The following is a 15815-nucleotide window of genomic DNA, read 5'->3' as shown; positions in this document are numbered from 1 at the left end:
CAATCCTGTTCAGGGCGGCTGGCTCCTAACTCGAAACTGGGGGACCGCTGATGATCTTTCCCAGAGCGGGTCGTCCTGAAGGATAATTTTTGAGAACCCTGGAAATGGTACAGTCTCTCCAATTAAAATATTTTTCAGTTAGTAGTGGAAAGGGCATAGTGGAAAGACTACAGGGGCTCATCACAGCCTCTACGGATTTTTTGAAAGATCTGGTCCAAACAGTTCCTTTTTCTGGGCTTAGTATGAGGGGCTTGAACTCTTACATATGGGTTTCAGATTTTGCTTTCATGGAATACCCGTGTGTATTTCTCTAAGCAAAACTTAGAAGTGGTCTTTTCCTAGTTTGTGGAAATGCTTTAATCGAATTTTCTCAGTATTTTTCTCACATGTGATTCTTGTTGCTGCTAGACTAACACAAGAAGGTGTCTGATATTATGCCAAGTATTTTTAGACCCTTTCAGTCCCAAATGGCAGGACTAGATGACCTTTCACCAAGGCCCCTCCAGGCTGCCCTGTCAGTTTCGTTAATTGTCAGATTTTCTTAAGGGGTATCCTACTGGCCAGTGTCAAGTGTGTCTGACTGTAATGCACTTGCTAAAAGCTGTCTCATCAGCAAGTTTGGGATCAGTTTAGGGTTAGCTCTCTAGGTCTGGATCTGAAGGAGTGCTTTTACTCTTTGGCTGAAACCTCAGAGGCCTTCCCTTCTTCAAATTTGTTTTCTCTGCATTTGTGCTTTTTTAATAAAATTCTTTTTTAAATTTAAAAAAAAAAAAAAAAGAATTAGGAACAATGTATAGTAGGCATCTAGCATCATATAGTTACATAGGAAGGTATTAAACAAATGAAATATAATAAAAAAAAAAATAAAGAACTATTCAGATTAAAAAAAATAAAAAATAAAAAAAATAAAATATCTCATGTTAACCATAAACTCAATGTTTTTATATTAAGGTTGAAATATTTTGGATGCATTAGGTTAAATAAAACATTAAAACAATTTCACTTTTTATTTTTACTTCTTAAATGTAGCTACTAGGAAATTTAATGTTTATATTAGACATACCTGTTCTAGAATGTAAGATGTGGCTGCCCAGAGTAGAGTGTGACTGTAAGATGATTGGTTGCCTAGCTAGAGTCTGAATGAAGACAGACCTGGGTAGGGAGAAGGGTGACAGTTGAACTGGCGCAGCTAGAGCCAAGAATTGGCAGGGGGGATGGGGGGGGGGTATATGTCACTAAACAATACAATTCCAGTGATACAGTGGAAATGGAGGAGTTGGTTCTTGTTCTACCCTGCTCATACCTAGATAACTCCTACCTTCCCCTTAGGTCAGAGGTCTTCTCAACTAGAAAACCTTCCCTAACTTACGTGCATTTCCATCTGTATTTGTGCAGATCTGTTTCCTAACCTAATCTGTTATGAAAAAATTATGTTTTCATATCTGCCTCTGAACTCCCAACCTCCACCCAAATTTGGCAGTCTTTGAGGGCAAGGGTTTTCATTATCTTTGTACCTGGAGACTGGGATAGAGTAAAAACCAATAAATGTTTGTGGGGACCTAAGAAAGGAAAAAGGAATAGAAGAGGCTCCTCTGGTCAGTCTCGAAGAACCAGGTGCCTACAATACTTGAATCCCTATTTCCTTTCTGACCATGAGAGGGTGATGCTGAGATGCCCTAAGAAGTGCATGTGGGATCTGGGTACCATAGTAGGTAAGTCAGTCAGTTCAGTTGCTCATTTGTATCTGACTCTGCAACCCGTGGGAGGTAGAAAAGGGAATATTTCTGACCTAGGATCTTCCTAGACCCTCAGGTCACATCAGGGTTGTTCTGTTTACAGATAAGACTGGCCTCATTGAGTACGCACTCTTTTTCCTGCTTCCGTGTGACTAGGTTTCCTTACTCTAATCCATTTAAGGAGTGAAAAGTCCAGGTTCACCTTCCTACCAGGCATGGGCCCTCTCACTTTGTAAAACCTAAAACATGCCCTGGTGAGGGATGGTCAGAAGACTAAGAAGAGTCTTCTCTAAATTTTAAGTGTGGAAGTCAGAAGGTTAGGAAGCAGACGTGACAATTTATGGATCTGGGACAGATGGATCTGGGACCAAGGTTTTTCTAGCTCTGTCTGCAGTCCCCTCACCCACTTTCCCCTCCAGTGCTCACATAGCTCTCTGGCTGCCCCAGTCTTATTTCTCCACCTCATCCTTTCTGATCTACTCAGCACTCTCCCAGGCCGTGGCAGTACAGAAGAACAAATGGAGTCATGCAGAGTCAATATGGTGGTTTCCATGGACTGTCTCCAGTGTTACAGCAGGACACACACACCCCCCAGAAGTTCTTCTGAGCATACCCTAGGAATGTCTCATATGAGCCCTCTCCTTTACCATGCACATCACCAGGGTGCTGCCTCCTGCTGAAGCCCCCTTTACTGAGATTGTCTGCTGCCTGCCATGTGTAAAGCCACGTAAGTATACCATGCTGTCATCTGCTGGCTCCCACCACTGTAACAACAATATATGAGGCCAGAATTATATCTGTTCCTAGAGATGCTGTTATCAGCAATAGTTGACAAGTTACTGGGGTCTGAAATAATAACACAGCGACACAAGGTTTAGTACCAAAGCAAGGAGAATTTTTAAAGTTTCTTTCAGAAGGGTGCTAAATCAGTATTCCTGGTTTCCCAGTATCTTACATCTTAACAATACCTGAGGGAAATAGTTCCTCCTTTCTGACTACTAGTATTTTCAAATAAATGAAACACTGTATTACTTGTATTCATTTTTATTTTTACCAATATAGTACATTAACTTTTTTTGGCCACGCAGAACTTTGACCAGGGATCCATCCTATTCCCTCTGCAGTAGAAGCACAGAGTCCTAACCACTGGTCAACCAGGGAAGTTCCCAATATAGTACATTTTAAAAAATCAAATGGTACTTCACAGCTGACCCTACCTCAGTCTTCTGCACTTTGAATTTCTATTCCCCAGAGGTTACCTTGTCTTTTATAATGCTCTTTTGGGATTTATCTCCTTGTTAATAGCATCCCTATACTGCTAGTTCTCAATTCTTCAGTTTGGACTATTATTTTGCTTCTTGATATAGGAAATAAGCTATGTATTTACACTCCAGTGCCCTCTCATAAACACATTATTTCTTCATCCTCCATCATGCCTCAATCTATCAATATCTATGTTATCTTACTTAGGTAAAATAACAATTCCTTATATTATTATGACTGTGTACATATTTATTCATAGTTGATCCAATTAGCATAACATAATTTCATTTACTTTTTTTGATTGAAGTTAGCCATTGCCTCTTTTCCCAATTTATCTCAAACTCTCAACACTTTCAAACACATCATATTGCCTATCAGTTTATAGTTTTTTAATTGAAGACAACCATCCAGGTGTCCATCATCCTTTTTCATACTGGACTAGTTATTCTTTAAGCCTACACCGGAGGTTTTGCCCTAGAATAATTTAACCATTTCTTCTCAATTTCTACCCCTTTTTGTTTTTCTGAAAGATTTCTATCTTCCAGCTCTTCCTTGGAATTTACACATTTCTGTTAGTGTTTTAAATTTACTACTTTTTCTTGACCACCCCTCCCCCTTTTAAATAGCAATCTGTTCCATCTGGGAATACACCTTACTTCTCTGAGGATATTTCTAATGTTTTGAGTTTGTCAGTCTTTGTTTCTGGTTTGTTTTTTCCTATTAGAAGCTTTTTACTTTGGCCACGGTGTGCAGCTTGCAGGCTTTTAGTTCCCTGACCAAGGATTGAACCCAGGTCCATGGCAGTGAAAGCCAAGTCCTAACCATTGGACTGCCAGGGAATTTCCAGAAGCTTTTCTTAAATGTTTGGAGAACTTTGACTATCCATTCCTATGTAAGAGTGAGACATTAGAAAACTGGTTGGAAGCTCTGTGTACATAGACAAGGCTTGTAATTAGTAGAACACACTACAGTATTTTTCAGACTTCTGGTTGCAAACCCATTAATGGTTTATAAAATCCATTTAGTCACTTGCAATCAAAATTTTTCCCCCAAATGACAGAGTAGAAAATACTATATCAGAATACATCACACATAAAAAAACTGTTTTGTGAAGCTCTGGTTTCATACACATCATATACACATACTATGTACTGAGTCAATTCCATAGAATGGGAATTTCTTACTGTGGGTGTTTTTTCAAAGAAGTTTGGAAAAAATACCACTTAGGCTGCTCAAGGGGATCTCCAGCTGCCAAGATGCGTTCTTTTACTTGGAAAAAGGTAAGTTTCTCTGGAGAATTCTCTAAACTCCTGCCTGCTGGTCTGGTAGCCAATGTTCAAGTATTTGTTGAGCACTTTCTATGTGCTAAACACTCTTCTAGGTGCTTGGTATATAACCATGTGTAAAACAGATAAACCTTTCTGCCCTCCTGGAAATTAACATTCTAGTCAGGGGAACAAACAATAAACACAGTTATACAGTATTTAGGTATCATGCTATGAAAATACAATAACAAGGGGAAACTGAATGTATGCCTAGTAATGCTAGAAAGAGGGTAAATGTGGTAGGAGTGGTGAATGTTCCGATTATTTCATGAATGAAGTAGAAAGCAAGGCCATCATCTGAGAAGGCAATGTTAGAGACTTGAGAAGAAAGGAGAAGGTGTGAAATAAGTTAGGAACATAGCCCATCAAACCAGAGCCCGTGACCAAATCCTGTTTTTGTATAGCCTCCTAGCTAAGAATAATTTTTATACTTTAAGTGGCTGGGGGGAAAAAAACCTAAAGATGAATACTAACTTGTGACATGTAAAAATTACATAAAATTCAGATTTCATTTACTTACATATTGCCTTTGACTACTTTCTTGTTACAACGGCAAAGTAGAGTAGTCGTAAAAGAGACTGTATGACTCAAAAAGCCTAAAATACTTATCTGGCCTTTTGCAGAGAAACGTTGCATCTAGCATAAGAAAGTAAATGACTCGCGAGATACAATTGTTGGGCAGTGTTAAGGGCCTGAGAGTTATGGACATGAATTTTAAATGAGGCCAGTCAGCATGGCTGCTGCATAAAAGTAGACAAAGAGCTGGCTCTGACTAAAATTGTAGTTTTGCGAAGTGAGTATAACAAAAAGAGGGTAAACCAAGTTTAAAGTATTTGCAAGTGGGAAAAAAGGAATTTCATAAAGAGGCTAGTTACAGGTCCAGTAGTGCATCCGACACAGCCACATATGTCTTTATATTCAAATTCTACTTCTCAAAACACTGGCTTTCAAATTGAACACCATTCTTCCTCTTACTATTAATTAGTAGAGAAATCATTAAAGTGTATCTTTTCATCTATGCAATGCAAAATGGATATACTTAAAAACTGAATATAATTGATCATGCTTTTAATACTTGTTCTAAAAAAATGTATGTTTAATCCCCAAACATTGTAAAATATTAAACATTCTGTATGGTTAAAACATGACAAACCATTTTGAGTTAATGTCAGATAAGAATTTTCTTATTCAATAGAAAATATTTAAACAGTGATTTTGCAAAATTCTCATTAGTCCTTGTTTTCTGACCAGGTCACATTTTTAGCCCGATCTACAAAGTTTGTAATATTTTTCTCATATTATCACAAAGAAATGAGTGGTATGAATTTTGGAACATGACTTCTAAGCAAGTGGATCCTGGTTCACCTCCAAACCAAGCAAATTAATTTAAAAATAGAGAATCCCTCTCATTTAATCAAGAACAGTCAGTTCCTCTTTAAAAAAAAAAAAGAAAGGCATATTTAAGTGAATTATAACCAGTGACCTAGGGATTTAAGTTGCTTATGAAGAGAGGAGAGACACTCAGGAAGGTTAGGGGCAATGAAAGGTGATAATCAAGGGAGTACTGTAAAAGCTGCTAAAAGAAGTCTGAAAGATAGAGCTGGTGGTCAGAGGGTCGGATACATGAGTCTGAGATCACAGAGGGTTACAGTCTGCGATAATAAACAAGATCTAAGGTATGACCATGAAAATGAACGGCAAGGAATGGTGGAGGATAAAATCAGTGGAAGACTGTTATTCAAGGAACCAGTATATCAGAGTGTTGAAAAAATCATCCATGTATGTTATTAAATCACCAAGAATTAAATCTGGAGTAGTGTTGTGGGGAGTGAAATGAGCCAAGAGCTGAACTTACTGAAAAAGGAGGGGCAATGACCCAGGGGCTTGTAGACTTTGTGGATGATTAACAATGAAGGGACCTAAGTGATATAATTTGATGGCATGAGACTCAAAGCTGGGGAGTTTTAAGGGACAGCATAGGAAGAAGTGTCTGCAAGAATAGGGTACAGGGAGACCATCTACCCCCTCTCTATGACCACTAATAGAACTGTGGGAGAAAAAACTACTTTGAGAGGGCTGCAGCAAAAGCACTGGCCTAAGAGAACAACCACATTTCGGGGTTTGGGGACCCAAGTAAGGGAAAGGAGAACCTAATGCTCCACAACACTGAACCTCAAACCTCCATTTTTAGTAGGATGCCTCTCCTCTTGGCTACCAGTTGTTCTTTTTTTTCTTTTGGTGTAGAATACCAGTTGTTCTTGGTGGCTCCAACTAGTTCAGTTTCTCCAGAGAATAAACAAATGAATGACTAAGGGGTGAGGATCTCAGGTCTAACTTTACAGTCTTTCAAGTAATCATCTTGTTTTTAGTGGCTCATGCAGTCTTTGGTGATAGACATTTTACCACTATAAAACAGAGCAAATTAAAAATTTTATGAGATGTATACATCAGATATTAGTTATATAGTATGCCTTGTTAATTTAGGTACATGGTGTATATAGGTATACTTCAGTATTGTTGTCCCTTATTGACTGATGCTGGGATTCCCACCCATTTTCCCTTTCCTTTAATTATTACTCTTTTCAATTCGTGACCTTCCTCTTAGGCCTTACCTGCTGATACTGAGCCTTTATTTAAGAAATTCTACCCTCCATGGGGCATACCAAGCTGGATATTCCTCCTGGCTGCCCTTCCTCAGAACAGGCCCTCTTCATACACCCCTGTGACTGAACTGATATTTGTGAAACCTGTTCACTTTACTGTATTCTATTCCCCAACTGGTTTCTGTATATTACAGAGAAACTATTATGAACCCAGACACATGGGGGATAGTTTCTGTAGAACTTTCAAAACAGAATAATTGATTCTGTCAGCCCCAGAAACCATGACTTCTCATGTCTTTACCCATTTTCAAAGTAAGACGAAAACCACTGTAGCACCCCGCTTAAGTACAAGGTCATTCAGTGTATCCAAGGAGTTCAGCATTTCATAACAGAATCCCAAGATGTCCCATATTAGTTTGCCAAATGATGAAAGCAAAGTTAAATTCCTGTTATCCAGGCTTACAGTGCCTGAAGATTTTATATCTCCATTCTCTTTGTCCTCAAAGTCTCTCCTCCAGAAAGCAGATCTACTAGATCAGCCATATTCCCTCTTCCCAACCTATTTCTCCTGTTCAGGGCAACTGGAGGGGTTGAGTATGTCAGCACTGGAGTATGTGGGTTTCCCGAAAAGTTATGTTTCATATTAACCACAAATTGGGAGACTACTTTGCCTCTAGCAAAAACTATGCTAGGATTGAATTCCCCTCTCTGATTCTGGTGGCCAGTATTTGCTGGAAAGAAAGAACAGTTATCAGGCTACTAGAACCTTTAGACAAGTCTACCTAAAAGCAGGTAAAGACCCAGATTTTTCTCCATTCTGGTCAGGCATCTGGCAGCCCCAGTCTTCTGAAACATACCACAACCCTTGAGTAAAAAGGTCTCTGAGAAAACAGTTGTCACAATGCCCACATGCTTGACACCATTTGAAAAACAGCTGCCAGTAGGTCACTGACCAGACAAGTAAGAATAACATAAGACAGTAGCTTAACTCAGGATACAGTGATAGTGGAAAGAAGTAGAAGCTAACAGAGGAGCCCAAGCTAATAGCACACAGGCTAGTATAACACACAGAGTAGTATGTCTGTTTTCTGATTTCTTGAGAACAGTAGTAACCTGCAACTCTTCAAAACTGGATAAAGGCTCATAATTTCAGTCCAAATTAATGAGTCTATGTTTGCAGTGATGGCAATGAGTCAAAAAGAATCTACATTTGATTCACATGCCATTTAACAAAGATGTCCTAGAATCAAAGAAAATTCTGCCATTAGTCATTAGAAATGACTTTGGAAGTCTCCTAATTTAACGTAAGTCTCTTTCTAATATTGCTAGGAAAAGATCACCTCACCTTTCACTTCCAGTGGAAAAGAATTTACCAGTAGTCCATTTAATTGTGCTAGTTATGTCTCTGTACAACTAAGCTTTTTCTTCTGCAAAACTGTGAACAATACTAGTTTCTTTGCAGGAGCTGGTAGTCTCTGGTTTAAAGTAGATGCGTCCCTCCAACTGAATCAGGAAATGCCTCTCTACAACCTCCACCTACTGGAAATGTTTGTCCTCTGGCGCCAGGAAGAACACTTTCCACATGACAGTTCTGAAGGTTACCCATGCCCTTTTCTAAATGTTCCACAAATTATATATACATCCCTGTCTTATTAATACAAGTGACATCTCCTACACACAGAGTCCTTGATTCTTCTACATAGAAAATGTGCAATCAACTAAACAACAATATCATCTTCACATGAATTTCTGTTATCAAAGTTCTCCCCCTGCTGTGTAAATGCAATAGATTTTTTAAAAGTGAAAGTCAGGATGTATTTTTTAAACTCTGTACTTAATTTTGTTGGTTTCATTCTATTAAGGTGATTATGCATCTTGATTCTGTGGCTCATTGTTTAAGAGATTGGTTAAGTCTTTTTACATTTATATTTAGAATAAATGGACAAAAGCAAAGCAGAAAACCTTTTGAGGTGGAATGGTAGTCTTTTCTGAGGAGTGGTAGAAACATAATTCTAGATTGTGATAACCACTGTCATAGGTATAGCATGTTTCTTGTTGACTATTTCATAACTACACTGCTGCTGCTGCTGCTAAGTCGCTTCAGTCATATCCGACTCTGTGCAACCCCACAGATGGCAGACCACCAGGCTCTTCCATCCCTGGGATTCTCCAGGCAAGAACATAAGTGGGTTGCCATTTCCTTATCCAATGCATGAAAGTGAAAAGTAAAAGTGAAGTCGCTCAGTTGTTTCTGACTCTTAGCAACCTCATGGACTGCAGCCTACCAGGCTCCTCCGTCCATGGGATTTTCCAGGCAAGCGTACTGGAATGGGTTGCCATTGCCTTCTCTGCATAACTACACTGTTTAAGTACTAAATATTAACACAAGGTAAGTATCTATCATCTGTAAAATGCAGTTATTTGGAATATCATTTAGACATTTTACTATATATTAAGGTTCATTCAACACTTCCCCTCCACAAACCTATTTGCTTGAACTAAATAATATTTCTTTTCTAAATAAATAATTTATAAAAAGTAAATTTCTAAATAAAATTTGTAGAAGTAAATGTTCTCTCACTGAGGATCCACCATAAAAGACTGTTCTCACAGTGAAATCTTTGAGGGACTCATATGCCAACCATTTTACATGGGTTATCTCATTTGATACTGTGAAGTAAGTACTATTATCACTTCTGTTTTATAGACTACAAAGCCAAGCTCACAGAGGTTCACTAATTTCCCCGAGAACATACAGCTGATAAGAGAAAGCTGAAGGACTAGTAGCAATGGAGGAAATGAGGACACAAAGCCTTGTGTTCAGAAAATCCTGTAAGTGAAACACTGATGCAACTGGGCTTCACCTACACTCCCCCACCTTCCAGGGGCCCTGACACAAGAGACTTTGTCAGACAAACACATGGAGGGGAAGATTTCACTTTATTGTTACATTAAACTCACAAATAAACCCAACACAGCCAGAAACACCGAGCAGATAAAATGCCAATGCAGAGGCCTGCCAACAGGAGGAGGGAGGAATCCAGTTCATCTCCTCCATATGCCCAGCCTGGAAAGATAGTTCTACTACACAAGAGTAAGGGAAGCTGACATACTAAGCAATCCATGAATAGATACTTAGAACTAAGGAACAGAAACTCTTACCAGGTGGGGTCTGTGCAGGGCAAGGAAATAGAAAAGTCAGAAAACATTTGTTCCTCAAATAAGTCAGGCATAGAAATACCAAACAACAAAAACAATATTGTTTTCAAACTCCCTGTATTTTATTTGGACATCTAATAAGGAATGAGAGGGTTACAGCTGTACATGGTTTCTTCTTGCTACTGCCTGTCTTCTGAGCTGTGACCTAGGTAGTCACTCTCTTCCCACACCTTCAATCAGAAGTACCAGTGAGAATTTTCTAGAATTCTGGGAAGAACCGACCTTACCTGCTTACCTAGCCAGCCCAAGAAATGTGGATTCAGTGTTTCCTCAGGAAAATCAAGGTAAGATAGGTGCTATCAGAGTAATCAACCTGGCAGCATTTAAATAAGATTAACGAAGCTCAAGACTTTCTACAGTTATCTTTAGACATCTTTAGGTACCACTATCAAGCCTAAGGTTTAAAGTACAATTACTTGGTTAGTGAATTCAAATGATCTGACTGCATGGAGTGGGATTATGATACCCTAAGCTCAGATCACCCCAATTGTTTCTATTCCAAAATTGGAAAATCATGGGCTGACTCTCAGAGGTCAGAAAGATCACTAAGGGCCATCTGATCATCCCCCTGATGCCATATAATCCTGAACTCAAAGGGTCAGATTCAGCGGCATCTTTCTAGTATCTGAGAATTCCTGGCCTTACATGGTCCACAGGGAATTCAGGATAAACCAGGCCAAGGAACTTCTAACATGCCTCTCTTGTGGCCAAGAGTCAAGGCTCAGACTGGGACTTCCAACGAGGGAAGGAAGAGGTGAAGTATTTCAACTCAGTCCTAGGGTAAGAAGTAGGCCAAAGTGGTACCATGAAAGGTGAGGGAGGAGAGTGGAGAGGCCTCAGTGGAAAAGTACAGGTGCTCCCTGTGTAAGAAAACACGGGTGAATTGAGTGGGCACTGAAGACTGGTAATATGGGGGTCACCCCTGTGGAGCATCAGATGTGGCCTCCCCTACTGTGGCTGTGCTTAGTTTTCCATCTTGCTTTCTCTGTAGAGGCTGATAAGAATGGGGCTGGGGGTGACCCAATGACAACTGGCTACAGAATGGCTGCCTAGTTGTTCAAATGGGGGTCATGTCACCAAGCTCATAGTCTTTAGGGAGCTTCTGAAAAGCTAACAACATTCAAAGTTCCAAAGAGCTGTCTGGTAGAAACAGTAGCTGAACACTGGACAAAATGGTTGGTGGGGATGTGGCAAAGTCTGAAGTAGGATCAGTGAATACTTGAGGAACGACTGCTATGAACCAAGGGCAGACTTGGGAATCTCCTATAGGGACACCCACAGCCGGCTATTTTTCTGATTTCTCTGAGCACATCTCTGACCAAACTGAAAAAGGAGATTCCATTACAGGTATCCATATGGCCAACTGACACCCCAACAGAAGGCTTCAAGAAACCCTGTGACCTCTTTGAGAGGGATCAGGAAGTACTGAGGGGTCAAAAGAAGTTGTCCTTAACACTACCAGCTCCTGCCATGCCTCTTTCCTTACACTGGGACAGAAGTGAAGAACTCCCCAACCCTCAATTCCCTACTAGCACATTTCATTCCCAGACCTCCATCCCAGAAACGTTTCCTTAGGTAGGCATTCCCACCAACTGACTCTATCCTCTGTTTTGGACCTGCTCTAGGTCTTCTCATCTTCTTTCCCTACTCCTGCTCCCAGCTATTTGAGTCCAAGGCAGACAAATAACAGGCTAGACAGATATACTGACTGGACCTTGGGGGTATCAACATCCAACAACAGTGCCTAGGTTATTTACTGAAGCCTCCAATTGCATCTCAGAGAGTGGTTGCTGTGCTTCTGTCTGTGATTCCTTCCTCCTTCTCCCCTCCAAGAAGTTCAAGGTGAGGAGCCACCTCATTCATCTTTAGGCACAAAGATAAGCACCTAAATGTGACAGCTTGGGTCAGGGAACTTTTAGTGGGCGTAGCACACAGGAGGGAGGGCTACCCAGGTCCTCTGGCATCCATCCCCAAAGCATATCCTTCCCCTATCCTGCCTTTTTACAAACCCTTACCTCTTCATCCTCCTCTCAAGGCTTGAAGCCACAAATGAAAATGAACATGGCCTTGGCTTTGGCTTGTCTGGTCTGAGTTCTAGGTGCCCTCTGCCACTGACAGTATATGAGCTTAGACAATTCACTTGCCTCTCTGGTCCTTTAAAAGAAAGGGTTGGACCAGCCCATCTCTCTGAGTTCTTTCAGTTCAATTCATATTTGAGAATCAACTATGAATTAGAAGAGATTCTAATCAACAAATGAATTAGAAGAGATTCTAATTCAGAGCCATAGGTATTCTGCATAAGAAGTAAAGGTCAAGTTCCTGTTTATTACATATGATAGCTCTAGGAGAAGAAGCAAGTTATCTGTGGAGAAATAGAACCCGGCAGCCCCTATATTTGACTAATAAAAGCAAATTCCTTGAAGAAGCAGAGAAATAGGCCATAAGTGAGACCTGGCAGTGTCAAAAAGATCTATAAATTAAGTGGTCAAAGGAGTAAAAAACAATGGCTATAACCAGACAAGATCTCTAAGCACAGACTAAAGTCTAGAGAGGTCTGGGAGGGAATGAGCCCCTGGAGCTTCTACTAGACGGTAGGACTTGGTCCACAGCAGGTTGCTGCTGCATTTGGTTCAAACCCAGTTTTTTCAATCTGTCAACCTGGTATGTATGCACACGTGCAGACATGCTGTAGGCTGTTATGCTTCTGAAGTGCTGAAATGAGAAAGAAATGGAAGAAATGATACCAGGCACGTACAATATTAGTTTAAAAGCTATTCACTTCCTCCACCACACTATGCAGTATCAATCACTATTCATTCTGAAACACGGGCTACAGAATCGTGTGGGATTGTGAACTTTGAGGGTGAGGAGGGGTGTCATTGTTATGTGATTGAAAGTCAAAAGCAGGATACAATCCAATATACTGTGTGAGAACCCCTCCAGTTAATGACAAATGGATTTGACTTGACCTGACCCATTCTGGCACTCACTTATCTTCATTCAAGGAAATTGTCTCCACAAAAGGGATTTCTTCCTTGTCTGTCTTTCCCATGATCAGCCGGTGCTTATCCAAGTTTATGATGCACTGAAAACAAAACAGGATCACTGGTTACTGTCAATGATTTCACTGTGTAAGAGAACCCTTACCTCAGGCAAAAGGTACCAAAGAGTTAGTAGAACCAATCATACCTTCAAGGATCGGAGAGTCTGCAGACCAAGAGACAAGTTCTTCTCGTTATCCTCTAATAAGAAAAAAAAAAAAAAAACACATAGGATTTAACCATTTCCATGTTTAGAAATCAGCCTTATCACCTTTCAGTTCAGTTCAGTTCAGTCACTCAGTCGTGTCCGACTCTTTGCGACCCCATGAATCACAGCACGCCAGGCCTCTCTGTCCATCACCAACTCCCAGAGTTCATTCAAACTCATGTCCATCAAGTCTGTGATGCCATCCAGCCATCTCATTCTCTGTCGTTCCCGTCTCCTCCTGCCCCCAATCCTTCCCAGCATCAGACTCTTTTCCAGTGAGTCAACTCTTCGCATGAGGTGGCCAAAGTACTGGAGTTTCAGCTTTAGCATCAGTCCTTCCAATGAACACCCAGGATTGATCTCCTCTAGAATGGACTGGTTGGATCTCCTTGCAGTCCAAGGGATTCTCAAGAGTCTTCTCCAGCACTACAGTTCAAAAGCATCAATTCTTCGGCGCTCAGCTTTCTTCACAGTCCAACTCTCACATCCATACATGACCACTGGAAAATCCACAGCCTTGACTAGATGGACCTTTGTTGGCAAAGTAATGTCTCTGCTTTGTAATATACTATCTAGGTTGGTCATAACTTTCCTTCCAAGGAGTAAGCGTCTTTTAATTTCATGGATGCAATCAGCTCCAGTGATTTTGGAGCCCCCAAAAATAAAGTCTGACACTGTTTCCACTGTTTCCCCATCTATTTCCCATGAAGTGATAGGACCAGATGCCATGATCTTTGTTTTCTGAATGTTGAAACCTTTAGGTTCTATACAACTTGCCTCTCTCCCATCCATCTAATAAACATCTATTAAGCATTTCTCTCTTTTTTATTTTCATACAAAGCCACTCATATAACTTTTTTTCACTCTCTCAGATAATGAGAAAATAGATCATCAACAACCAATGGCAGTTACAAAGAAAAAACACACTGCCAAGAATTGGCTTCACACTCAGTAAGGAACACTATACCTCTCCCTCGTGGCTTATGGGTACAAGAAGAGCATAATACCCACTCAAGAAAAATTCTCTAGCAATGAACTATAAAGATGATTCCTGAAAGCGTAGTCTTAATCTCCTGCCATAAGCCGCTGCTGTGTCTGTGAGAGCTGCTCACTTTCTACTGATGGCCACATTTTTGTCACTCCCCTTGCCTCCTCACAAATACTTCCATCTTACATCCCATAATTCGGTAAAATGGCAAACTTTAAAACACCATTTTTGCTCATAAATGGTTCAGAAACACTTCAAAGCAACAACAAGCCTCATTAAAATACAGTTCCCTGGCAGCCAATCATACATGGCTTGCTTCTGAATCCTATGAGAAGCTGCTATTACCCCGCCCACCACACCTGGAGCCATCAGGGTCCAAGTACCGTCGCGGTGCTCCTCTGCAGGCCAAGCAACCTGCTTCCTGCCACGGGTCCACGTGGACTGCCTCTCGCCTGCTGGAGAAGTCTGCAGACTGAGTATTTCTTATATTAAGTAATTTTCCTCAGATCATTATAGTTTGAGCTTCCCTGGTGGCTCAGGTGATAAGGAATCCACCTGCAATGCAGGAGACCCAGGTTCAATCCTTGGGCTGAGAAGATTCCCTGGAGAAGGAAATTGCAGCCTACTCCAGTATTCTTGCCTGGAAAATCCCACAGAGGAGCCTAGTGGGCTACAGTCCATAGGGTCTCAAAGAGTCGGACACGACTGAATGACAAACGGTGGTAAAGTCAAGATTCAAACCCAGGTCTTTTTACCTTTGAAGGACAAAGAAAGGCCTTTGGACAAAAACCAGGAAATGAGAGTAGTGTGGAATAGAGTACATGAGAGAAAGTACAGGAGTTGGTGGGAAGTTATGATGGGATTTATGGCAAAGGAGTAAGAGGATCTTGCCCTCTACCTCCAACTAGCCCATGGAAAGTTCTCAGGAGCCACTTTTACTGGCACACAGAAATTTTCTTACCCCTTGAAATTTTTTATTCTTTGAGTGATTTTTAACATGTCTTGAATGTAGCTCAAGGCCCATCTGGTACTTTGGAAGGCAAAAACTGGGACAAGGTTTATAGTACAAAAAAGTGGAAACCTGGGGTTTTGAAGAAGTCAGTACTTACAGGCCTGAAATCCCATGAGGGTTTGGTGGAAAGAGGGAGAGTGTTTACCTTAGGGGTCCACAGGTACAGTCCCCGATTCAACTCACCAACCACAGCTGCTGGGCAGTCCAGGCGGAGGGAGCCCAGTGTGATCACCAGGTGCTCAATCTGGCCCACAACTTTCAGATGACGGGGTAGAGAAAGCCTCTCTCCTTCATGCTTCTGAGATCTGACATGCTCCTTGAGTCTGCACCAGAGAGCAAATATCAGAATCCCCTTGGCAGAGGTTTCTGATAGAATCTGGCAATGCCTACCTTCTGACCCACAGCTGGAATATTCCAGGG

At 40.9% G+C, this 15815-nt stretch overlaps 1 protein-coding gene and 1 pseudogene across 1 annotated transcript in view; both read right to left on the bottom strand.

Moving 5' to 3' along the window:
* Positions 1-10930: 10930 nt before the first annotated feature.
* The window catches only part of NRIP3 (nuclear receptor interacting protein 3), a 31626-nt gene continuing 26741 nt past the window's right edge, over positions 10931-15815 (bottom strand). Inside the window, exons 4-7 of the mRNA XM_055423410.2 lie at positions 15579-15718; positions 13336-13388; positions 13137-13231; positions 10931-12858 (exon numbers count right to left, since the gene is read on the bottom strand). Of these exons, the coding sequence (XP_055279385.2) occupies positions 12843-12858; positions 13137-13231; positions 13336-13388; positions 15579-15718 (304 nt within the window). The 3' untranslated portion in view covers positions 10931-12842. The remainder of the gene's footprint in view (positions 12859-13136; positions 13232-13335; positions 13389-15578; positions 15719-15815) is intronic.
* Positions 14236-14462, bottom strand: LOC129554944 (small nucleolar RNA U3; annotated as a pseudogene).

The sequence above is a fragment of the Moschus berezovskii genome, chromosome 14 (genome assembly GCF_049115385.1).
Source record: "Moschus berezovskii isolate FMDL1 chromosome 14, NW_MosBer_1.0, whole genome shotgun sequence".
In the NCBI taxonomy this organism is placed as follows: domain Eukaryota; kingdom Metazoa; phylum Chordata; class Mammalia; order Artiodactyla; family Moschidae; genus Moschus; species Moschus berezovskii.
This window is presented reverse-complemented; position numbering and strand designations above follow the sequence as displayed.